The sequence below is a fragment of the Athene noctua genome, chromosome 15, assembly GCF_965140245.1.
Source record: "Athene noctua chromosome 15, bAthNoc1.hap1.1, whole genome shotgun sequence".
Lineage (NCBI taxonomy): Eukaryota > Metazoa > Chordata > Aves > Strigiformes > Strigidae > Athene > Athene noctua.
This window is the reverse complement of record NC_134051.1, coordinates 6,238,396-6,255,601: the sequence shown is the minus strand read 5'-3', so window position 1 is coordinate 6,255,601 and position 17,206 is coordinate 6,238,396. Positions and strand designations below refer to the sequence as shown.

At 52.3% G+C, this 17,206-nt stretch overlaps 1 protein-coding gene across 4 annotated transcripts in view; it reads right to left on the bottom strand.

Annotated features, from left to right (window-relative positions):
• Positions 1 to 16,595, bottom strand: part of PEMT (phosphatidylethanolamine N-methyltransferase) — a 43,503-nt gene extending 26,908 nt beyond the window's left edge. For 2 of the 4 annotated variants that reach the window (XM_074919685.1, XM_074919683.1), the window contains exons 1-2: positions 16,094 to 16,179; positions 13,650 to 13,757 (exon numbers count right to left, since the gene is read on the bottom strand). In XM_074919685.1, coding sequence (XP_074775786.1) covers positions 13,650 to 13,742 — 93 coding nt within the window. In that variant the 5' untranslated portion in view covers positions 13,743 to 13,757; positions 16,094 to 16,179. Of the gene's footprint in view, positions 1 to 13,649; positions 13,758 to 16,093; positions 16,180 to 16,397 lie in introns of those variants that run through there. The other 2 variants (XM_074919684.1, XM_074919686.1) reach the window with 2 other exon arrangements.
• Positions 16,596 to 17,206: the final 611 nt, after the last annotated feature.

The following is a 17,206-nucleotide window of genomic DNA, read 5'->3' as shown; positions in this document are numbered from 1 at the left end:
ACTAAGTACTGGAGCAGCAGCTTCCAACTCATGCAATTAAAACACTGAAGCAATATTAGAAGAGACAAGCACCGTCTTAACAGTTTCATGTGAGCTCTAAGACAACTCAGGCTAGAGACTTTGCCCACACAGCTTATAAAGGTCTTTTTTATAGTAATGCACCAAGATAAGATGGACCCAGAGATGGCCTGCTGATGAGCAACAGGCACTGGGGACAACAGGTGACAGCCTGTGCCATGCACATGGAGCCAGAGCAGGGCGGGGACTCCCATCGGAGCCTGGAGGCTCCAAGCACCCTGATCTGATGGGCAGAGACCTAACACGTGTCCCAAGATATGGGGACAGGCCGGCTCAGCCACAAAAGGTCTCCCTAGAAGGCTGCACCAGTTACTTTTTCCCCTTTCCCACTTCCCCACTGGTACGATGGCAATAACAGCTGTCAGCAAGCCGCAGCCGAGCAGGACAGCTTAGCTCATCCGTGTCTGCCAAGGGCTTTCCGTATGGAAAGAAAGGTGTCAATTTGACTCAAGAAAGACTTTTCCATTGCCTTTCACAGGCTCTGGATGGGGGAGTTGGTTGTTTATTTCAGCCAAAAGAAACAGCAGCAGGGTTTTGGAGAGACGGGGTTTCGGTATGTAGACTGGCTCCGCATCGATGCCACGGCGTGGAACAGCCAGTTGGAATGATGGGGCTGTACACCCAGTGACAGAGAGTTTCACGGAGGGAAAAACCACAAGTTTGCAGGCTCTCGCAATGGAACTGGAGGCTTGGAAAGCACAAAAGATGGCAAAAAAATGAGAACATCCAAGGAGCTGGAGAAGAGAACTATCAACAAGTGGAAAGCAGGGCGGGTTCCTCTCCAAGACCAAGGGGGAGGCTGGGGAGCTGCAACGCCGAGACAAGCTGGTGTGACAAACCTTTGCTGCCCGCTATGCCCATCGCCCAAACGAGTGAGTTAAGAGGATGAAACACAAGCTGGAGTGCCTCTTCTAGTGACTCTTCCCCAACAAAGCCAGCACGCCGCTGCTGAGGGGGTCAACAGGGTCCAGTCTGAGCACTTTGGCATAGGGAAAAGAATAAAGTGACTCCAATTCTTTAGAAGTGGAAAGATGACTGTTAAAGAAACCCAGCCTGCCTTGACCGTGTATGAGTTTAGCTTAAAAAATTTTCATTCCCAGTGAAAGTAATTGGACTGAAATGGCACAGGTCACCTCAACTAACAGCCTTGAGTTGCGGAAACAAAACAAGCTGGCAGGTAAACAGATAAGGGTTTCGTAAGGACTAGGTATGCTTTACCTCAAAGCCATCCCTTGAGATTACCTCCACATGAGTCTTTACCTTGAATCCACTCATGATAAACAGCTAGATAATAAATTTCATTTCTCTAATAGTGTTTATGTGATTTGTCAAAGTACCATCTCATTAGCTGGTTGCAATAAAAACAAGACCTTGCTTAACGTGCGCCAAGGCAGCCCAGGTCCATCGATGTTCCATGAGCCACATCCTCTTCAATAAAAACAAAAATGACACAGAATATGGGCTGTATTTGATAGCAATTTCCAACACAAAACCTGAACAGTTTCTCCTCAAGCCAAGGCGCTCATGATTTATGTCCAAAGAGCTGGAAGCTGAAGGCAGGTGATTTCGAGTAACCCAGAACAAGCTGTGCTAATTAATTTTGAGAGCAGGCATAGGGAGCCCTTATGAGCAGCTTCCTGAGAGTGAAGGGGAAGGACGATGAGCTCCAGCCACACGGAATCAGGCTGCACGGCCCAAAGCAACTCTCCTGGCCAGCAAAACCCATGGAAAAAGTATTTACGAAATAATGACTTCTCCAGAGCGCAGCACGGGATGGGGAAGGACCTTTCCAATCCCAGTCTGGGACATGGTGGGGATGGCCAAGCACCAGCAGGGACACAGGCTGTGTGGGGGAACGGGACCCACCGAGATCCTCTAAACCAATAATACAACCAAATAAAGTAATCTCCCGAGATTAGGGAAAGGCAGAGGCTTTCTAAACAAGTATCTTGGGCTCTGCTGGAGCCCAGAGGGAAGGCAAGTGCTGCCAGATGAGCATCTCGTGAGCAGGGACTTTGCCCAGTGTTTTGCTGGATTTTTTTTTTCATCTTCCATGCCCAGGTGACTTGGCCCACACTCAAGCTTCCCATTGAAAACAGTTTCCATCCAGAAAACCACAAACCTCATATTTTCATACATTTTTCTGAAGCTTGCAGCATTTTCTCTGAGCAAAACGGGTCCGATTCTGCTCAGGCAGTCCACAGCAGGCACCATCCCAAACCGACCAGAAGCAAAGGTGTGTCGGTCTCTCGGGTGAATGAGACTACTCTGCCCATCTCACATCCTGTATTTGCTTTTTTTTTTTTTTTGTTACTCATGCACCACTAAAAAAAGCAAAGCTGGGGAAAGTGCCTAAAGTGTTATACACACAGCCCCTTTATCGAAACAGGCCGTCTACCCAAAAGACCCATTATCAAACAAAACGATCCAACAATAGCACTGACGATGTTTGAACTGGCATCGATTTAGAAAGACAAGCTCTTTGCTGCACCACACTGTCAGCAAGCACTCAGTACAAATGCCACGTTACAAGACAAACGCCTCTCTTTTTTTTTTAAGACTCCCCTTCTATTTTCATGCCTCCGCTCCGTTGCGTTATTTCCAAATCAGGCCCTGGATCCCAGCGGACCCACAGTGCTAAGGTCAAGTCCCTCTGAATTCGTTGCTGACTTCAACACCTTGGGTTTAGTTTTAAATGTAGGGACGAAGCTTTCTGTCTTCATCACAAAGCATCTACCCTGCTCCTTAAAGCCTTCCAGCGATTGCTGCAAACCTCCAGTTCAAATCGCTATCACTGTTGCAAATAAGGTCAGTCTGACTAAAACCCAGTTATTCTAGCTGCAATAAAAGTGGACCATCTTCAGCAAGTGTAAGAAATATCCTCTTACTGAACTGAGAGAAGCCTTCACTGGCTCCAGGTAAAAGGAGATTGAGGTCACCTAATGACTCTGACATTTCTTACAGCCTCTGATTTATTGCAAAGAGATTGTATAAAGCTATACCAGAGATGTCAGCTAATTCAAGTGGCTTTTTGCTCTCCTGTATGACCTGTATTTAGTTGCAGATAAGCATTTGGGTACCAGTGTGAGTACCCAGCTCTGTCACTGTGTCCCCAACCAGCTGGACCTGCAGATGTGCCACTGCCTGCAACTGAAAACCGGGGCTGGATGCTGCAGTATTTCAAGTTGGGCAATTCTTCACGCAGATGTGGCCCATGGGAGTGGAAATACTTTGGTTCTGTTGTCTTAAAGACTGAATCGGAAGCTCCAGTTCACCCAGTGTGTAAGAAGGAGCTGGCAGAAGGGAAGAGAATGGAGAAAGGCTGGGGGTGATCAGAAAGCAGAAGCCTCTTGAGATGCAAACACATCAGCACACAACCACACAGCCCCATGCAGAGGAAGAAGAAAACAGCCAAGCCATCCCAGCACTGCCTGGGATCTTGTGTTTAATGTGAGGGTTTTCAGATCCAGGCATCATCTCTGCAGTTTGCTCTCATTAATAGGTTTGCTTGGATTCCAGCTCAGCCCAGCTCATTAGCCACACCACTGAATCCAACACTAATTCTGGATCACTCCTATTGCTACAAATAAATAATAAAATTGCCTCCACGCAGGGGTTGTTTTCTTCCTCTCTGCCCCTAAAGCAGGTCTGGTAGCATCTCATGTATCCGTTAATGAAGTCCATTATATCCAGAGTTTCTCAGCAAGTAAAAATTACAATCATTAGCCAGTGACTGATGAGAGACAGAAACACCATTTCTGCCCGGGCTGGCAATAACAGTACACCAAGTACACGTCCCAGCGAGTCAAGCCTTGCTCTCCCATAATATGGTACCCAATGTTCTTCATTAGCATCTCTCTTTTTAATACAGCAAGACAGCGTCCTGTGGCAGGTCGCAATTACACACAGCAATTAATTCAGGGAGAAACAATGACGGGTGTCGCAGAGGCACATTTTCCAGAGGGGTTGTCAAAAGGTGAAGTGGAAGATGATTAGGAACATTTTAAAGCCCTGCCTAAAACTGAAAACAAAACAAGTGGAGGCACAAGTGACAGCACAGTAAAGGAGACATGGCTGGTTTCCTTGTACATTACTTTGTAATTTTTGCTTTAAATAGTAAAGAAACACAACAATTATTCTTTTGGTCATAATACCCCAATGACCAGCACCAGCAGTCTCGGACCAGGACTTCTTGTGCCATTTGCAAACAACACACAAAGCTGGCTCTGCTTCTCCCAGAGCTGCAGCTGCTCTCTTGCTGCCCTTTTGTGAAATTAGGGTTTAATTCTCTGGAATAAGTCTGCTAATAAGGACTCCCAACACACCCATCCTCTGGACAGTGTGTACTCGCTCATTGCTCCCCCCAGGGTTGCAATGGGAGGGGGGACAGGGAAGGGGGGAGTAAAAAAATAAATACGCTTCACAGAGCACAAAATGCAAGAGAAATCTAATACCCCTTCGCAGAGTAGTGAGAGTTCGTTGGAAAAGAGGTACTGGTTGCACCGGCGGCGCTCGGCAGAGCACTGATTTCGGCTGGAGGGCCTCCCGTCCGCGCGCTGCTCGACATATCATGTTCCACGCTCCGTGTTAAGCCTCCCCTGGGAACATTTCCCACGGCGCCGAGGACACGCATGTTTGCGATGCTGCTGTCATCCCGGCAGCCAACAATAGAGAGGGACAATTTGATCTTTATGTAAGGCGGGCAGCCGCGCGCTCTGTTCCCCTCTGCTCGGGGATGAGACGTTCAAACCGCACGGCACAACAAGTCATAACAATCTGAAGGGTTAAATACAATCATCAAACCCCTCGGGCCTGCTGGTTTTATCACTGGGGTTCCTGTGGGTCTCAACGGGTGTAACCGCATGCCCCATGGTATTTATTTAATGCAAGGAACATAACCTAAAAGCCAAGCGAACAATCAATCATCCCCAGACGCAGTGATCTGCACTCCAGGGCAGCTCCTTCCTCCTCTGCAGCCTCAAATCCCAGTGCTGAGATGCACACACGAGCCCTGCACACCATCCTCAAACCCCCTTACAGTCTTTTGCTCCACACATTTGCAGAGGTGGATGGTGAAGGCTGAGCAAACCCTTCCAGCTAAGGATCCCCACACATCCGTCCCAGTGACCAAAGGCAGGTCAAGCAATGCACTCGCTTGCCTTCTGTCTGGAAAATAATCGCACGACAAAGTCTTGAAATGAAACTAATTCATTGCTGCTCTCTAGCCTTGGGAGTCAAATGAGTAACTCTGCAGTCATTAAAATAATGTCCTGGCAAAAATAAACAGGAAAGGGCACTTAATAGGAATGCTCTGTAGTTAAAAATATTGTATCTCGTCTGAGGTCATTTAGTTTTTAATAGGAACAGCCAAGCATGCCCCAGGGTGATCTGATTTGGTATCACTCCAGTCCTGTTATGGCTGTACACTATAGTCACAGACGGATGGATGGGTTCCTTTTTTTTTCCGGTTCAAAATCCTCCTGGGATTTTGCAGATTGAGCATCTGCTGTCGGACTCACTGCAGAAAAGACAGCTCTGAGGGAAGAGGCAGGAACAGGACCATCTGACAACAAGGGGGGATTTGGGATCCCTCTTCTCTTCACCCAACAATACTGATGAGGAGGATGCTCCTTTTTCTTTCTAAAAGGGGCATTTCTGTAGCAAAGAAGAGGCTCAAGCCAGAGGCGGTCACACTGAGCACCAGGCAGGCACAGAGCTGATGCTGGACAAAGGGCACAAGGCAAGAAAAGTAGGCAGAAGTACTGTAAAGAATCATAAAAGCTGCATGGACATATTCCTTCCCTGAAAATGTCTTTGTGCTTTTATGGCAAGGAGCTGCTACAATTACAGCTTCTTTTATAAGTGAAGCACAAACCAGATAATGAGCAAACCTCCCACCACACAAAGGAGGCGACGAAGGCATTCTGTGAGCCCTGACGGTCAGGCTTCCCCACGACAGCCGAAGGCAGAGAAAATTGCTAAAACCCATCTCCATTTCACCTACTTCAGGGATGTGAGCTGCTCACAGCCTGTTTTTTCTTCCCAAAAGCACAAAAAGGATCACACCAAAAATGACTGTACCTACACAGGAAGTGAGTGAAAACCCTCCAGCCAGAAAAAGCAGCAGCTCGCATGTCCTGACCGGCAGAACAAGTCCGTGGCTGCATGATCCCTGGTCTGGAGGAGCAAAGAGAGGGAACAAAAAAGGTTTCACAAGGAAAAAAACCCAAGCATGATATCGCCAAATCCAGACGAGCAGGTAATGCACTGTGGGGGTTCGTGGTTTCAATGACTCACGGGAAAATCAAGAGCTCCTGCCAGCCTTCCTCTCCCTGACCCCACTATTCACTGGGGGATCAGGGGAGTTTGATGAAGCCACATGCAGGTGCACAAGTCTGGGGATTTTGGCTTTTCTGGAAACCAGATTCGTCATTTTCTCAGAGAGCTGCCCCTCATTCTCTGCATGTGAGCAAGGATGAAGGTTCAGATGGCTTGGCAGGGAAAAGGAAAATATCAGTCAGTGTCTCGCTGAGCAGGGCTATTGCATGCCACCCTACAGCCCTTCCCCTGGGACGGGGCCATGCTCCAAAATCAAAGCCCTTGCTCTGAACAGCTGGTGCACCACTGCTCCCCTCCCTCTGCAACGTATCAACCAAAGCCACTGCCCAGGCATGCTCACGTCCTCCATCAAATAATAATACATCTGCATCAGCCTCCAAAAATCGACTATTTCTCCCTGGGTTGGGGTAAAGGGGTTTTAAAGCTTTGTCAGGATGCCTTAGAAAGGGTAATGTAAGGGAGCTGACACAGGCAGGCAGCCCTGGGTGGAGTACAGATACTTGTTTCCTTTAACGGAGATGAGGCTCCTAACATTTATCAGGAACTGGTGCCCACCAAGTGCTGCTGTGATTGAGGTGCTGAACGACCTGATTTTGCACTCAAGAGAACAGGAACATGGGATGCTCCTGCCAAGTGCCATTTCCAGCTACTCATGTCATTGGGGATACAATACAGGTGGAAAAGAGGAAGGTTTTGCTTTACTGAGTTACCAATCTACTACCCATTTGCTACTGCCAAATGAGCAATTGGAGATAAATATCCCCTTGGAGTTCATCAAGGTGGGAAAAAATAGAGAAAACAGGGAAACAACTTCTTTGGGGTGCTGACCCTGTGTGCCACCAGCCTGCTAGAAGCCAGATCCAGCACTCCCACCACGAAACCCTGACGCCTCCCTCCCCACCACAAGTCTCCAGGCATGCAGGAGATGTAATGGCATCGTGATGGAAGCCGGGCAGAGGGTCTTACGGAAATAACTTCCCAAGAGCACTCAGCAGACTGCGTGCCTCTGCGTTTCTTTGTCAAAGCAGCCTATTTTGGGAGATCCCATCCTTCTGGGAACTGGGCAGGCTTCTGCTAAATGATCTGAGCCACAGCACAGCCGGAAAACACCCAGCTCACGTCTGAGATTGCAGCAGGCACACAACCCAGGATGGCCGATGCTCCCGGGGGAGGCAATGGGTTTCCCCGCTCGGGGCTCCAGCAGCGCCCAACCCCAGGGCTACACAAACGCTGCCAAAGTGCACAGCCATACCATCATCTTCCATGACTTCTGTCTACGTAGATCATACTACTTTCTTTTTTGCCTCCAGCTGCATTTTTTGCTTTGTCCCATGGTATGCAGGTGGTGGAAGACTTGCCATTTCATAGAGTAACATCTTTGAACAGCACCTCATCAGCAGGAGAAAGTGTTTAGCAGCAGCATAGCAGGACAGGGATAGAGTGGACAAAGAGGAAAGGGCCTCTCCCAACTTCTAGGGTCTACAGATAATCCCTCTGATGCACATGGAAATGAGACTCTTGGCTTAAATATATTTTTCCATCTTTTGCGCATGTGCTGAATTATTCTAGCGGGGCTGCCAGCAGTCCACAGTTTATTTTTAAAACACTAAACAAGAAAAGTCCAGTATATACAACAAACACCCTGGGTTTCTAGAGGAGCATTCTGCAGAGGCTAAAAAAGGAGATTGCTTTTTGGGACATCTTGGCCATGATCCACAGGGGACTGCGAAGTGAGAGAGATTCTGACCTCAGTTTAGAGAAACACTGAGCAGGCACATCGTACACCAGCTGGATCCCAAATTCACGCTTGGGACGGGCACAGGAGTGACTCAGCTGCCCAAGCACACCCTGCCCTATCAGGTACCTGTGCATGGTGGCTGGGCAGCTGCCCAAATGATTACCACTGCCTCGCCTGGAGCCCCAAGGGCTGAGACCCTGCCTGGCTTGATGCACAGATGAATCATCTCAGCTCTCAGTTGCCTGGCCAGGCTGAGCTCCATGATCCCCCTGCCACTGCAAGCAACTCAGCCTGCACGGACATCATAACAGCTTCTTAAAGAGGATTTAGATGAAAACACCACCACCCCTAGCTGGGAGGCTGCAGGGAAGTAGTGCTGGGACGAAGGATGTGGCTCTCTCTCAAGGTGACAGCGCTCCTAATTGTGTCACTCCAGCTGGCAGACTGGAGGATGTGACCCAGTTCTGGTGCCTGTTATGCAGTTCACAGCGGTGCCGACACACTGGAAAAGCTCAATTTAGGAGCCAGACAGGCACAGTGTTACACACCGAGCCTGGACTCACTGTGTTACGAGACGGCCAGAGAATCGATACTGTCCGCTCACCACACGCGTTACAGCATCACTGCAAAGCCCTCGCCACCTGAGTGGGAAGCGTTACCAAGTCACTGGGAATAAAATTGCCACTAAATGCTGTTTGGGGGAGAAAAAAAGAAAAAAAAGCAAATCCTCGCTCTTTCTCAGGCATTGTAGGAAATGAAAACGGCTATTGCTGCCTGGTAGAGTCCAATTATGAATAATGTGCGTTCTTTCCCTGCACAAAGGATGAAAGGCATCAGAGCTGGTGGTGACATTTTAAGAGCGGAGATGTAAGAGTGAATCCAAGCCTCATTGCAAGCCCAGCTTTACCCCAATAAAGAAACACTTTCTGCAGTCAATTGCCTTGCAGTGTAGCTTGAAGCCCTGCTATTGATCTAGCATCTGTTATAAGCAGATCATCATTGTTGCTGTGCTGTGGCTTCTACGACAGGATCTAAAAGCACTTTCCAGAAGATGTCTGTGGGTTATTTTTCTGCTCTCACCCACGGTTGCAGGCAGGCAGAGGTTTGCAGGAGAGCCCGCAAAACTCTCACAGGTTTGCAGAAATTTTCCAGAAAAAAACCAACAAATTATTCCAACTCATTCATTTCCCAACCCTCTAAACTTCAGCTAACCAAAGTGTACTCCCCACAAGGCTCTGCCTGGCCGCTCCAGCCCAGCCCTGCAGTTTTCTTTCCCCAGCGAGGTGCTAACACACTGCCATCAAACCAAGGCTCAATCCTTCCCTCTGTAAAAAAACCAGCGAGATCTGCTGATATCCCCCAGCACCAGGCATTTTTCTCCTGTCCCCAAAAGGTTTCTCAGAGTTTGGCTCACCAAGGTTTGAATCCCAACAGCTCCCAAGCTCCTGGCCACTTCCCAGCAGCGTGGGGAGGTTTTGGGCCAGGCACCTTCCTCCAAGTTTAGCAAGAAGTGGTCAGAGGTAGGTGAAATCAGGCTGCCAGCTCCTGCAAACACCCCCCTCCCCGCCGGCGCAAGCACTTCTTATCCACTTGGCAGATTCCTCCAGTCTCCAAAGTAGGAGAAAAGAATGAGAAATTAAAAATAAATGAATCAAGAGATACACATCCATCAGGAGCCAGGCGTTGTCAGCCCAGGTCCCTGTGCAACTACTTCTTTAATCAAAACCTCATGCAGTTTAAACACTCGACAGAAGTCTAGGACCGAGATCTTGTTACCCTGAACAGGAAAAGCTGCACCCTTGAAGAATACAATGATGTTTGTCTGATGGGGTCTATTTTCTTTAAAATCATGCTAAATTATGCTAAGCTTGTTCCTAACCGTGTCATGTGAGGTTTCGCCCTGCTGATTCCTGCCAGATGCATGGGTGTCTCGAGTGGGTCACAGGAGGTGACGGGAGGAGCAAGCTCTCGGGTGGCAGCTGAAAAGATGCCATTTCTAAATCGGTCCGTGACGCCAGCTGTAAATTTTTAAGAGGCTCAAATCAAGAAAAAGATTGCTGATGGATGTGCTCCCCACTTGAAACGCACTTGCGTGGTGACGGACGTCAGACTACCTGGCTCATGGCTATGCCACTTGCCTGTTTGCTCTTGGAAGTGTCAGAAACCTTCCAGCTTTCTAGAAACTGCCTGTGTGCCAAGGCTCAGTGAGCTCTTTAAAGCCTCCCGCATGCAGGTTATCTGCCTCTCCTGGCTTGAAAATGTTTGTCCCCGAGGAGCTGTTATTTAATACCTTCCTTAGTTACCAAGGGATGGGAAGTTTCTCCCATCATTCTGCGGCTTTTCAAACACAGATGGGATTTATTGAAGTTTCTGCTGCTCTGATCTCATTAACATTTTACGGCATGGCTCCAGCGACGCACCTACTCCTCACCAGGTGCCCCTCAACAGCCTCACGGTGGTTCAGGTCTCCTGGTTGCGTTGAACATCCTTGGGGAGTTTTAAGTGACTTCATCCTCAAAATGGCTCCACTGCTGCCTTTTGGGACCTCGCCTGCACCCTGCCTCACACTGGCTCCCAGCAGCTCCTTTCATAACAGCCACAGCAGGTGGGAAAGCAGAGACAGCACAAGAAGGAGAGAGAGGGGAAAAAAAAAAAAAAAAAAAAGGAAAAAAACAGAGAATAGTACAGGAACACATCCAAGCTTTGCCACAGACAACATAACCTGGGGGCCATCTGGGGACAGGCAGGATTTTAATTGGCATGGAGGGGGGGAAGCAGAAGAGGGGGTATAAGCCCTGGGTTTGGTGGGGAAAGGCAGTGGGCGACCCCTAGGTGAAATTCACGGTAACCCCCAGCATACTCCCGCTGGGAGGAGAGTGGGAATTAAGAGTCCTGAGACCTTTTCTGGAGAGCTTTTCAACCCTGCAGAGAAGAGGAGGGAGCATCAGCACAGCCTGGCTGGAGTCCTGCAAATTGCCCCACTTAGGCTCTGGTTCTCTGAATTGCTCTTAACTAAAGTACATAAATCGACCTGACCAGCATCAGGGTTTTCTCCGGGGCCACACTCCCGCACAGCCTTCAGAGTTCATGCTTCAGCCCCAAACCCTGCAGGTTTTGTCCCAAAGAAACATGCCTGGTGCTTACCAGGGCAAATGGTAAGCACCAGGCTACGCTCGCTATGCTCAAGGCCTCAGGATGTGCCGCTCCACTGGCCGAGCACCGCACAGAGCCGGGGTTTCCCCACCACATATTTATTCAGAGGCGCTGCACAGCGAGGACAACCCGGCGCCAAACTTTGCAAGAGGCAGACCTGGCCAGAGTTCAGCAGAAACAGGGAATTAAGACACTGAACTAAATCTGTGCATCCCCACCCAATTTCTACCCAAATCAGGAATTTCATGCATAGGAGGGTTTTTGACCAGGGTCCCACATTACTTATACAGAGAGCAGGGAGTGCTTGGCACTGCACAGAATTCCAGACTTTGCACCAAAGCTCTTGCAAGCCCAAAGTAATTCAGATGCAGAGGCAATCTCAGCTGCCGGGAAGGAACTCCAATAGCAAAAGACAAAGGGAGCCTGTGCAGGAATGGAGAGAAAGAAAGAAGAGCTGCTGGCTGGGTGCAGGCAGGGGACACTGATCGCACGGAAAGAAGGATGGGGAGGAGGTAAAGGAAGCAGGTCAGGGAAAATCCAGGGATGGCTGGGGCCACTCCTGCTAAAATGCACCAGGCAGCAGGGGCTTGCTCGGGGCTGCAGGTCCCACAGCCCTTCTGCAAGAGCCTTCCAGCAGTGCCTGCTGTGAGCTGTACACCGGGACGGGAACTGAAAATGCCAGGGAGATGCTGGGGGGCCTGGGCAGATCAAGCACAGGGACTGCAAGAGCCACCCAGCCTGTTAGCCAGGGAAACATCTAGTGCCAGGCTCATCTCCCCAAAGCTTTCCACCAACACACCAGCTCAGGTTGCTCACTGCAAACCCATGCAGAGATGCCTTCTGCTCCCAGGCACAGGCCCTGCACGTCTTGCTTGCAGTGCCACCTGCCGCCAACGGCAATGCTCTTCAGACACTGGAAGGGGACAACAGCAACGCAGAGCAATGAACTTCCTGCTGTTACATCAGCTTTCCCTGTCCTTTAACAGCAGCCAAACTCTTGATCCAAAAAGCAATGCTATTTCCCAAGCTGCAGGCGTCCCACGAGTCGCAGGCGTAGCAGCAGACGCTAATAAAGTACTTTTTTCTTTCCCTTTTATGCAGTTTCTCACTGGAGCCGGTCTCTCCCCCCAGAGACCACATCCTGAATCTTCTCGTTCATTGACTCTTTATGCTAAATGATGACTCCGCAGTCGAAATAATGTGGCATATTCTAGTTCGTATTTCAGACACCGTGAGACTTTTTAATAACGAGTTGCATGAAAAATTAGGGAGGCTGCAACAAAGAGCTCCAACGGAGGTTTCCGAAGTGACTCACAGGCAGGAGAACCTTGCTTTTCCAAAGCCCAGCATGAGACAATCGCAAAAGCCCCCGCGCTCAGAGAGCCGAGTCCTCCCCCTCTGGAAAAATAAGGCCTTTTTAAGGAGACATCCCCAGGGTGAGAATCCCTGCGTGGAGGTTTGGCGGGTGATTTTGGCGGCCTTGGCTTAGATGACATCCTGCTCCCAGGAGCGCTCATGCAGGAGAAGGTTTCACTCCAGACCTCAGCTGCACTGCCGAGGGTGCTGCAGGGTGGGAGTCACCTCATGCTGCAGCTGGCCTGGGCTCCTTGCTTGACACATGGGCTATGCAATGCTCCAAAATGGGGCCTGGTGATGATTCTTGCTGCTCTTGCAAAGAGGTGGCAAACCTCAGTGGTAAAAGGCAGTGGAGACTCTTCCAGTCTCAGCTCCTGAAGCGCCGTAGCACCCACACAATGAGCATCACCCGTGCACAGGTATCCCCACTCCTGCTTAGGGCTGGCTCGCTGCCAGCTCTGCAGCAATTTACCAGACTTTGCAGCATGATGGAGGGGGAATTTCTTCAGGTTAACTTTTTTTCTGACTGTTTTTGCTTCCTGCCATCCATACAACCAGCTGCCAACATATTTCAAGGGGAAGAAGCGGGCAACTTATCAAGTCCAGCCCCCCACCGGGGGGTAATGCCGTTTATGCTCAGTCCCAGTAGCGACCAGTGCCCAGCTGCTGGGGTTGGAGATGTGGCAGGAGGTGGCTGAAGGCCGAGTTTGATAGCTCTGCCCCCTCTCCCAAGCTCAGCTCCTAATTCCTTCTGCATCCTGCCTCCACCTGCTCTGTGACACCCATCACAGTCACCCCTGGGCCCAGGCGCTCTCCCTGCTCGCCCACCTCTAATGCCTAATAACTGAGCACCACTCACCCCACCCAGTCCAGCAAACTTCCCCAAAGGAGGGTTTTCCTCCAGCGTGGCCCAAAGGAGATCCCCACATAGCTGGCAAAGGAAAGCTAAAAATAACGAGGCAGCCAGCGTGCAGGCAGCTCTTACCACGTTCCAGAAGAGCGGGTTGAAGGCGATGGAGAGGACAGCTGCAATGAAACCAGCGTCGGTCACATCCACATAGCCGAAGAGCCGCACCATGGCTGTCACATCCACCTGGGAGGGGAGAGCCAGTTACTGGGGGTGCGGATTCCTGCAGGGGCACCAGGCGCTGCACCCCAATACGAGGCACTTCATCTCAAACCAAATGCACCAGCTGCCCCTCCAAGAGCAAATGAAGACATTAATGGCCCTGAGTGACGCGTTGTTACGGCTCGCAAAGCGCTATGTCAGGGCACAAAGTCAAGAAGAAGGATGGGGGCTCCTCCAAGCTGTCTCCCCTCACACCTCAAGGGCACGGGGCTCTCGGGGAACCCCTCATTTGCAGCAGTGTCCAGAAGGACACGGGCACTGTGAGGACACTGCTGCTGTGAGGACGAGCACCAGCATAACTGGGAGCTGCCAACCCAAGCACGTTTCCAAGCCAGAGGACAGGGAGGACCATTTCACAGCGCCTCGGCGTCCTTGGGGACAGAGTACTGTCCCAGGGGTACTGCTCTGTGTGGAAACTCCAAGCAGTGAACCGTGTCAGCCTCAAACTTGTCTGCTATAAAGTAAGACTGATGCAAACCCCCTCCACAGTGAGGGGACATGCATTTGCATTGCAAGAGGCTGAAAAAGACTTTCCTGTCTTACTTAATGACAACAACAAAAAACCTTTAAAGCTCAGTTTTCCTCCCTTTCTCCTTCTAAGAAAGCGATATTTTTCCCAGGAAGGCTCCCTGACATTGTCAGCATTTTTACGTACAATAAGCCATGCTGCCTCTCCCTCCCCGCCCCCTCCCCTGCAGTGGTATTTGGATGAAAAACAGCCAGCGCCTTTTTTTTTTTTTCCCAAAAAACTTCGAAAACAAAAGCCTAAATAGCCCAGCCCAAGCCCTTCCCTCGCTTGAATCAAAATCAAGACAACATCGAGACGTGGAAGGTTTTTGCTTCCCAAACACAGCTGTGTTTGCAAGTCCTGCAGATGCCTGGGGACAGGAAAGGCTGCAAAACGCATCAGTTCCACCTCGCTTGTCCAGGAGAGAAATTCCCACTGGCTCCTCATGGGTTCTTCGAAGGAACTGGACCCTCAGTGGGATGTGTGGAGAGGGGCTGCTAAACCTGCTGACTCTTGTAGCCAAGAGCAAAGGCCCTGGGAATGGCTCCTGTGTCCTGGGACACGTCCAGCTGCTCCGGGTGCCTCCAGCACAGTCATGACCGGCCACAGTGCAAAGTGCACAAGCAAAGGCCATACTGGGGAAACGGGGGGACCCTCATGGGGGTCCACTGCTGCCTTCTAACAGCCCCAGCTCCCCCAGGCTCCTCCATCCAAGCCCTCGGACCATAGGTGCTGGTGAGGAACAGCCCCCAGGGCCTGATCCTGACCCTATTCCCACCCTCCCTGCCCTCTCCTCCCCTCGCCCCCAAGCAGCTCTTCATCGTTCAGACCTTGTCCCTTCAAACGGAGGACTGTCAAGCCGTAACCCGGGTACCCAGGCAGACGCTGGCGCTGGGGCCGCACTGTCTGGTCCCGCTTCAATTGCAAATCCATGGGACCAGGACAGTTTCTTTCCTCTCATTTCATACGGTGCTGAGCACACCGCCAGCACGGGCTGAACAAAAGGTTCTTGACCTACTAACTCCTGGCTGGCAACATCCTTAACATTGCACTCGCCTTCTTTTCGTTGCTCAAGAACCAAATTCAGGGAGGTAGAGCGACCCGTGCCTAGTATGTGCTTTTAGGGATAGAAGGGGAGCCTGTGAGGATGAGCCATCTCTGCAAGGTGCTGGGACAGTCGGTGATAAATAACGGTGGCAAACGCTGCCCGTTCACTGACAGCCTCAAAGCCAGGGAGGGCGAGAGCTGCATGGGCACCTGAGTGAGAGCTCCGTGGGCACCGGGAGCTGCACCGGCACCTGAGCGGGGGCTGACGGGGCACCCGAGTGGGAGCTGTACGGGCAACAGAGCGGGACTCCACGGGCACCAGAGCGGGGGCTGACCGGGCACCCGAGTGGGGCTCCACGGGCACCCGAACAGGAGCTGGACGGTCACCCGGGCGAGCCGGCTGCAGCACCCACGGGACTCCGTGCGGTGCCAGTGTGGCCTGTGCCACGTGGCTGTAGCGTGGCCTTGGTGAGAGCAGCCCGGGGACGGTGGCGGGTGTCCCCGGGGCACCGGGTGTCCCCGGGAGCTGCTGCACCCGCAGACACAGCCCGGGGCGGGGGGGGTGGGTTACAGCCACCAGCTCTGCGGAGCCCCGCGATGGCACCCGGGGGGGCCGGGGCGGGACGGAGCCGGGGGGGAGGGGGGGGGGGTGACCGGCCCCAGGCCGCCCCCCGCAGCCGAGCGGCAGCAGCCCAGGCCGGGCCCGCTGCCGGGCGCCCCGCCCGCCCCCCGGCCCCGCCGGTACCTGGCCGTACTCCAGGCCGCCCAGCCCCTCGCAGCACTCCCGCGGGAAGGGCCGGGCCCCGCCCGCCGCCTCCGCCTCCTCCTCCTCCGCCGCCTCCCGTCGCCCCACGCCCGGCCGCATGGCGAGGGGCCGCGGTCACCCCGCCGCCGCCGCCGCCGCCTCCCCGGCCGGGGCCCCGCGGTGGCGCTGACGGGAAGCGCAGTCCCGCCTCCACCGCCGGTAAGGCCGCGGCAGGGCCCCGGCCGGGCGCGGGGGGGAAGCCGGGCCTGGCGGCCGGGCCCGCGCCGCCGGGGGAAGCACTGACCTCGCCGCCGGCCCGGCCGGCTCCGTCGCGGGCTGCGAGCGTGTGTCCGGCGGAGAGGGCGGCCCCACGATGCCGCCGCCGCCGCAGCCTGGACTTCGACCCTGCCCGGTGAAGCAACCGGGCCGCGGCGCGGGTCGGCCCCCCCCCATCCCACACCCACCCCCCCGGGGACGGGGCTTCGCCTCAGCGGGCAGCGGCGTGGGGCTGGCGGGAGAGTGGGGTAGAGCACCCCCGAGGGGACAGGGGGCAAGAAACCGGGGTGTCAGCGCTGCAGAGGGGGCAGAGACCCGGCCCTGCCCGTCCCCTGCCCAGCGCTCACGGCAGGGCCCCCCCTGAGGCCAGGGAAAAGGCTCCCCAGGTTTTCTGTGGAAATTAAATTGCTACGTGCCCAGTATTACTCATTCCAGGGCAAAGCGTAAAGCTGTCAAGCCTGCGTGTATTTTAAGGTCAGTTGATTGCAGCCTACTCCCTTCAGCAGGTGTACTATTTTTTTTTTATTATTGCTGTTATTATTCCTACTAATACTATTCCTCTTCTTCACTCCTCTCTGGGATGTTTCTGGTTAATGCACCTCATGGGCTGCGGTCCCAGACCAGCCTGTGCATGGAAAATCAGGTAGTATCATCCCTGCAAACCTCTGAGGCCTCTGCATGGACCATCCACTTTTGCAGACCCTCCTTTTAGGGGAAATAAATTTTCTTCAAAAAGGGATGTGAAGGAAGAGTCGTGAATGAGCTGCAAGTGTCCCTCCCAGAGGTCTCACAGGAGCGGGGAAGGGACAAGGATGTATGAGTGTTTTTGCCCTGACA